The sequence below is a fragment of the Sinocyclocheilus rhinocerous genome, unplaced genomic scaffold (assembly GCF_001515625.1).
Source record: "Sinocyclocheilus rhinocerous isolate Xijiao unplaced genomic scaffold, SAMN03320098_v1.1 scaffold3354, whole genome shotgun sequence".
Lineage (NCBI taxonomy): Eukaryota > Metazoa > Chordata > Actinopteri > Cypriniformes > Cyprinidae > Sinocyclocheilus > Sinocyclocheilus rhinocerous.
Window position 1 is genome coordinate 178,790 of NW_015664987.1, and position 8,178 is coordinate 186,967.

The following is an 8,178-nucleotide window of genomic DNA, read 5'->3' on the forward strand; positions in this document are numbered from 1 at the left end:
ATAACTGCTGAAATGTTTGCGGGGCAAATCTGAGGTCAGTCTGAGCGCTCATGGTACGCACAGTGCGTACAGCCGTACACCTGCAGGCGCCACAGACTCGGGACGGTTGTCGTGGTAACAAACACCATAAACAGCAACCATTCGCGTGTCAGTGCTTAATGCGCATATCCTATATGAAAAGCATTTTAGGGGGCCCTTGGCTTTTGGGGGCCCAAGGCGGTCGCCTACCTTTGCCTAATTGGTAAGTCTGCCCCTGTATATATATACACACATGCATACATATACACATTATCATTAATTAACCAGGAGGTAGAATATTAAGAGACTTGAAGTAAGCTATAAAGGGACGCCATTTATTGAAGAAATGACTTTTCCCAGAACATCTTACTTTTTCCAGTTTAAAAAAAAACATGGTATCCACTAGCCATTGGGAGGTTGTTGGAGGCTTATTAGATTTCCAGTGGAGCAGAATACGGCGCCTAGCTAACAAAGAGGTAAAGGATAAAATATCCAGTTGTTTTGAGTTAAACTGAGACCAAATTTTTTGTATCCCAAAGATTGCTATAGCGGGGGAAACATCAATTCTAACTTTTAACACTTTAGACATAGTTGTAAAATAATTGACCCAAAAATTTTGCAACATTGGACAAGTAAAAAACATGACTCGAATTGCACAAAGAAGCATGACATCTGTCTTCAATATTAGGAAATATTTCAGATAACCTGGCCTTGGAAAGAAAAATGAATTTTGATTTTGTCAATCGAACAGTCATTTAAACCTAAAATGCAACCATAAATTCTCGAAATTTGTGACTTGTGATTCGGATTGAATTGCAGAAATTCTTCCCATACTAGCCTTGGGGGCAGGGATGGGTAACTAGAAAACAAGGTAGCAGAGCAGTGTCTAATCTCTAAAAACCGATACAAGTGGGATTCTGACAATCCCAAATCAGAAGATAATTGTATATAGCTACAGAATGTGCCATCTCTGTACAGGTCTTGAAAACATCTCAAGCCTTTTGCATGCCACTGTTTAAATACAGGATCAGTAAGAGATGGGGGAAACATATGATTCTCCAATAATGGCATCAAAGTTGAAGCAGAAGTAAATTTAAAGTGTCGCCTAAACTGGCACCAAATCCGAAGTGTAGATACAACTACTGGATTATGTGTAAAGGAAGCCGAAGAGACATTACAGGATAGGGGTGAAGTAAGCAAAGCCAACAGAGAGGTAGATATGCATGAATTTGCTTCCAATCTGCACCATGGTGCTGTGGACAAATTAAGCCAAAATGTTATCTTATGAATATTTACTGACCAATAGTAAAACATGAAATTAGGTAAAGAGAGCCCACCATTCAGCTGGCATCTTTGAAGCAATGATTTCCGAATTCTGGGCACTTTACCACCCCACAAAAAGTCAGTGACAATCTGGTCGATAGATTAAAAAAAAAACGCTTGGGGAGAAACAAAGGAATGCACTGAAAGGCGAAAAGAAACTTGGGTAAAACATTCATTTTCACTGCATTAATCCGACCTATCAATGATAGAGGCAGATTGCTCCATCGCTGAAAATCAGACTTGGTCCGTTCCAACAAAGGAGAGAAATTAGCAGATAGAAGAGAGAGAATGAGTAATATTAATGCCAAGGTATCTAAATCCTGTTTTGCTTAATTTAAATGGAACATCTGACTGCAGGAGACCCATAGAAAAAGCAATGTCAGTATTTAACCTTTTCAAATGTGAAAATATATTTGACCTTTTTATGGGATTTCCCATGCCTTTAATATTCCAAGTTAAAAACCTTACTGTAGAACTGACTGGGTTTGTCAAATTACCATGAGAATTAGCCATTTATTCTGCTAAACTAAAACACTCCCCTTGGAAAAGAAAAAAAACCTCCTGTAAAGCAAAACAAAGCAAAAAACCAAGAACAAAACACAAAACAAAAACAAACAAAAAACCCAAAACACGCACAGATCAATCCCAAAACAACCCCACCCACCCAAGCACATCCAATATCCGCATCCCCAATTGATGCGAACTCATGTGCAGACTCCAAAGGGAGCCAACCCATACAATTACTGCTCACGATTAGAGCTTAACAAGAAGAGAATGGAGACCTGCAGTATATAACATTCAGTAGCAGGCTATCACAGTAGAACAGATATAACAGATATCCCGCATTAACTCTGTTTCAAAAACCAATAAAGTTGCACTTATACAGTAAATAAAATGGTTACCAAGCATGACTGGTAATTAGACAGTAACGATAATATTCAAAATACCGTTTGCATTTGAGACACTATGACAAGCTCAAAAAAGAGAGGGGGAAACAAATAATAAACAATCACATTCACAGTCCATAGTCCAGCGTCTCATGTATAATGCATTGTCCACTGTCTTCTGCATAATGCCAAGGGTTAACTTACCCAACTCGGCTCACATGTCTACGCGTAAACATTCAAGAATCATTTGATACGTCAATTCTTTACAGTCTCAGAGTGTATGATTTAGCCAAATCCGGTGAGTTGAACTGCCTTTCGACCCTGTTGTAAGTAACATGCAGCCTAGCTGGATGAAGAAAACCAAACTTCACCCCAGGAATTGAGCGCAGCTGTTGACGAACATCATTGAAGGCAGACCAGGCACGAGCAGTCTTTGCTGTAAAATCCAGAAAGATTGATCTAGTCATATCACCGACTTTGAGTCGGTGACATGATTAGACTCACGTGCCCGCTTTAAGACATCGACACAGTCCGAGTGATAATGTAGTCTTGCCACAATAACTCGCAGACGCTCCCCCGGTCTTGGCCTAGGCTGTAATGCGCGATGTGACCTGTCAATGATGATGTCCTTGTCAATGTTAAGTGCCTCCTTAAGTAGCTTGGAAATCACCACGGTAGTAGAGGGTTTTTCTTCTGGAACTCCAATTATCCTTCTGTTGTTACGACGAGATCTGGCTTCCAGATCTAAACACTTATCCTCTAGTTTTACCACAGCGGCCGAAAGAGACTCTACCTTCTCCTGAAGCACGGTGATGTCATCCGAACAGGTGGAAGGCGAGTGTTCTTTGTACTTTTCAGTGTCGACATGTCCGTCTGCATCGAAACCATACTATTAGAGAATTCTGCTTTAACCACCTGAAGCTCGCTCTTGATGGTAGCCAAATCATCGCCCAACATGGACCGCAACTCGGAGTGAAATATTTCTGCCAGATCTTTGCGCAACGAAGTTAGTATCTCTGTTTTAAGGGACTGTGTATCATTTGAGGTCGTCGCGAACTCCGTACACTCGTCCGGGCTCGGGCTGGCTGAATCACGCTCTGCCGAGGACGTGCTTGTAGTAGCAGGCCGCTGTTGCGATGTCTGCGCGTTACTTCGTTTACTGCTTTTAGTTTTCATTTTTGTTGCAAGAGATGAAAAACAATAAAACACCACTAACCAACACTACACATAGACACTGAGTATTATGTGGAAATGTGCATAAGTATCGAAATATGGTCAAATTCTGCAGGAACCCCCACGAACACGTCTTACTCCATAGTTCGCCTAACTGGAAGTTCCTATTCAGAACAATTATGTAATATTACATATCTGTGAGTGGCAAAAGTAGAGTCCATCTGTTCAGAGGTGTTTTTAATCAATGGCATGGATATCAGGTGACCGTGCCTGGCCTGTTTTATTTAAAGAACAGAGATCTATCGAAGTCTGATCATGTTTGTGGAAGTGAATCTTGGCACAAACAAGGAGATCACTCTACGAGGCAGCTGTATGCTTTGAAGTGGCGTCTTTTCACAAAATAATATTCTTCCTGAGAAGAACCACAGAAATGTGCCATCGAGATCCCATTGGAAGACCTCACAAAATTTGTGAAAATTCAAGTGACCAACCCGAATGTTGGTGACATGCCACTGCAGCAGATGTATCTTGCAGTATTAAGGTCAACCGTTAATGGATTAATTGGGAATTTGCTTAAATTTACATCTCTAGTTGTTTTAGAAGGATACCACTTGCAATTAACAACTACCTAAAAGCTTACAACTTGGGTGCTAGATGGTGCTATGAGTTTTTTTTTTTTTTTTTTTTTTTTGCTCGATAGCCTACACAATAATGCAAGACAGTTTGATTTCAAACTTTGAATTTAAATTGGTATCTCCTTTCATTCTTCCTTTTGTCTTTTGTAGTACATTCGTCTTTAAAATCCATCCATGAATCCCTAGCTGTAGAGCGTGAGCGTGTCAGACAGGCTTGGGCCGGACCTGACCTTCGGCAGTCAACCTCAGATCAGTTGGCCACATTGTGCACGACCCTCTCAGAGGTAAATCTTTCCTTCCTGTTTAAGATGGTGCTAGTGTACTAGTACACTTCTGACTTGCACTGTGAGCTGCTGCTACTAGTTTTTTTTTTTTATATATAAAACCTATAAACAGGTTTTGTTACTGCAGACTAAGGGATAAGCTGAATATCTTGGTAATTGAAAGAATGCTAGCCCTTATGTTTTAAAATCACTTGTTCATCCAGTAAGAGGTGTGTGTGTGTTAAACCATTTTATGTCTTGATATTTGCTGCATTAATTTAAATTATACACAGTGTACTGTCTGTCATGTATGCTGTCTCTTGCCTTTTATGCTTAAATTGTGTTAATTACTGACTTGACTTTTGTGTTTAGCTTGAGCTGCAGTCACGTTTAACCAGAGTTCACTCTGTATCACTGTCATCTGATTCCTCAGACGAGTCCTACTGTACTGTGCGCCAGGATCAGGTGTGTGCCTCCCCACGTCTGAACTTTTAAAGTCAATGGTTTTTATTTATTTATTTAAAATAAATCTGTTGTTGTCAGGACACCCCCTCTCAGGACCGTAAGCTGTATCGTACACCTTCAGTAGCAGACTCTACAGTAGAGTATTTTGATGCCAGTGAGGTGGTTTGTGAGAATTTGTCTGAAAATGAAACATCTGATGAATCTGGATTGAGTGATGTCACCACAAGCAACTCTGAACCAGAGGAAGGCCACAGTACGTCTACAATTAGCTAAAGTGCCTAGTGCCTGCCCTACCTTCAAGTGTCATTTGTAGGTGTTTTCAGTTTTGTGCACATTCACACCTTTATTGGTATGGTATTTCTTTTTTTTTTTTTTTTTTTTTTTTTTTTTTCCAAAACCCCCAAAGATAACAGCCATATCGGAATCCTCTCCATCCTGTACAACAACATCGGGAAGGATTTGTCACGGGTCTCCATGCCAGTGGCTCTCAATGAACCGCTTAGTTTATTACAGCGTGTCAGTGAAGAGCTGGAATATTCTGAACTCCTGGATATTGCCAACCACACAGATGACCCTTTCGAAAGAATGGTAAGAGCATCATGCATAAAACTTTGCATACATTTTATCATAACTGTGTGTACCAACTAAAGGCTGATTTTGCATTATTTCAGTTTTCAGATTTATAAAAGCCCTTTGGCACGTGCGCCTGTGTGTATATACTCGCACTTTATTCCCTACCCCATCTCCTTGCTGAAATAACCACATATACTATGGAGCTTAGTATATATAATATAGTTTGTGCGTAACCACGTTTAAATATGATTTGTGTATGCATATTCCCATCCATTTGATTCTATGTGAATTCTATGGCAACAAGCCTCCACAAGCTTTCATGGTTGTGGGTTCCCAGATGTCAGAGTTTAAATCCCCCAATCAGAGCTTGTATCTTAAAAAAGATCCATTTTCTGCCTAATGGTTTACTTAATTTCCTCATCTCATCCAAAAAAGAAATCTACCATTTTGGATTTTGTGTATTTTTTTTTTTTTAAGTAGATACTTAGGGTGCTTTCACACCTGGCCTGTTGTTTCGGAACCTGGCGCGTTTCCCCCCTTAGCTCGGTTCGTTTGGGCATATGTGAACACGGCAATCGCGCTCGGATCCGCGCCAAAACAATCGGTCCAAGATCGCCTGAACGAGGTGGTCTCGGCTCGCTTGGAAACTAATTCTGGAGCGGTTCGGTTGTAGTGAGAAAGCAATCCGATCTAATGGACCAACGAACCAGGCTATATCACAATGTATAATGGGTAATTACATAAGTTCTGTGAAAAGCATTAACTTTGTTGTTTTGCTAATACTTTAAAATTAACCATGTGAATGTCTGTGAGAGAGCACGTCTTCGCCATTCAAAATCTAAGCGCACTTTCATTTTATAATGCCGTCTTATTGCTCTTCTTCCTAGTATATGCATTTTAAAAATGTTTTCCCGATGAATCCTGGACTCCTGCTCAAATTGATAAATTAATATAACGACATCTACAAAAAAAAACAACAACAACAATAAGCCCGCAAAGCTGTTGTCGTTTCATCCTGACAGATGACAGCTGTGACAGCTAAGTGGAATCCCAGAAAATAAACTGTGAACCTTTGACCAATGAGAGAACAGTTTACTCGCGCATGACTTGTATTAACAAATTTGGTCCATATAGAAACATTGCCGTGTGAAAGCGAACCGCACCAAGAATAAAAAGCAACATTGTAATAATTTTAATCCCTGTTTCGGAACAAAGCAATCGATCTACAGGTGTGAAAACGCCCTTAGATACTCATCCAAGGGGATTTGTGTGATTCTCACCAAACTTGGTCAACAGTAGTCAAGTCTATTCAATAGTTATTCACAATTGTATTAATAATCTTGGATAAGAGCATTAGATACATGTTGGTTACAAAAGTGACATAGAATTATGCAATAGAATTATATTTGGTTAAGTCCTCTTGGCATCTTTTTGGAATGATTTTATGCAACGGCAGTCTCTGTGCCTTTTTGAGAGTGGTGAGGAATTCACTCCTGTTGAGGAAGAGGTCAAAAGATTTCAAGATGGAGTCTGGTTTTGACTCTCTGTCCTGGGTGGGAGAAATCAACCCATTTGGTCTTCTTGAGAGAGTCACAATGGGTCTTATTCATTAAAGATTATTCATATTCATACACCCATTCGAACTTCTCACGGAAATGTTCCTCCTAATTCACAACACGTTCGTACGCACATGAATTTCTTCTTAACCTCGTCCTAATTTTAGCCAATTTGGAGTATTCTAAATGAGCTACCGCATGCACAAGGTTAGTCATTTGCATAAAACATGCCCAGACCATCTCCATATTTCCGCACACGCTTTCCTTCACAGCCTTTCTTCACTCTCGTCAAAGATACTCCATGCAACCCCATGTGATTTGTGCGCTGTCTGCAGATGTGCTCTCGCCGGATCTTTGAGCAATACCAAGTGTGCAGTCCTTAAAGGGTTAGTTCACCCGAAAATGAAAATTCTGTCATTAATTACTCACCCTCATGTCGTTCCAAACCCGTAAGACCTCCGTTCATCTTCGGAACACAAATTAAGATATTTTTGATGCATCCCGTGAGCTCTGACCCTCCCATAGACAGCAAGTGTCCTTACAAGATCAAGGCTCAGAAACGTAGCAAGGACATCGGTAAGATAATCCATGTGACATCAGGGGTTCAACCGTAATTTTACGAAGCTACGAGAGTACTTTTTGTGTGCAAAAAGAAAAAAAAAAAAAGACTTTATTCAACAATTCGTCTCCTCCGTGTCACCCTAGTGCCATTTTGGAGAGTATCACATACGTAAACCGCGTATGCTGTTCTGTGCCAGCTGCGTCACGCGGATACGTTGTTTTCGTTTTTAAACCACATTCAGTTTAAAACCACATTCTCTGACTTTTTGCTCTTTACCAGTACATGCTATGGATGGTCCCGTAAAAAAAATATGAATCAATAAAATAAGGGTGTGGTGCACCTGCAACTCCTCCAGCCACCTCAAAAGTATATTTATGTTCACCGTATTAAAAACGGGGGGAAAAGTCCATAAATTAAAACCTAACACAGCAATCTTCCGCATCCAAGTTCTTTCCAAACTTATCGAGCAGAGTGAGGGTGGCATCTTCAACTCCAAACCCAACTCTGTAAGCAAACTGCAAAGGATCAATGTAACTGCACTGGTCTAATGAAATGATAGCCACGCTTCATACAGATGTCTTTTTGTTGTTTATTGGTCTCTGTCTCTGTCTCTTTTCAGCAGACACCGTGAAAACTACAAGAAATAAAGCATATAATGTTCAAAATATGCATTTAGGTTGAGTCCTTTTCAAGTCTTTCATGTAAATGTCCGCTGATACACAA

At 40.2% G+C, this 8,178-nt stretch overlaps 1 protein-coding gene across 1 annotated transcript in view; it reads left to right on the forward strand.

Moving 5' to 3' along the window:
• LOC107730545 (oxysterol-binding protein-related protein 6-like) overlaps positions 1-8,178 on the forward strand; it is a 51,004-nt gene that overhangs the window by 14,917 nt on the left and 27,909 nt on the right. The window contains exons 12-15 of the mRNA XM_016541400.1: positions 4,187-4,320; positions 4,672-4,764; positions 4,843-5,017; positions 5,171-5,352. Of these exons, the coding sequence (XP_016396886.1) occupies positions 4,187-4,320; positions 4,672-4,764; positions 4,843-5,017; positions 5,171-5,352 (584 nt within the window). The remainder of the gene's footprint in view (positions 1-4,186; positions 4,321-4,671; positions 4,765-4,842; positions 5,018-5,170; positions 5,353-8,178) is intronic.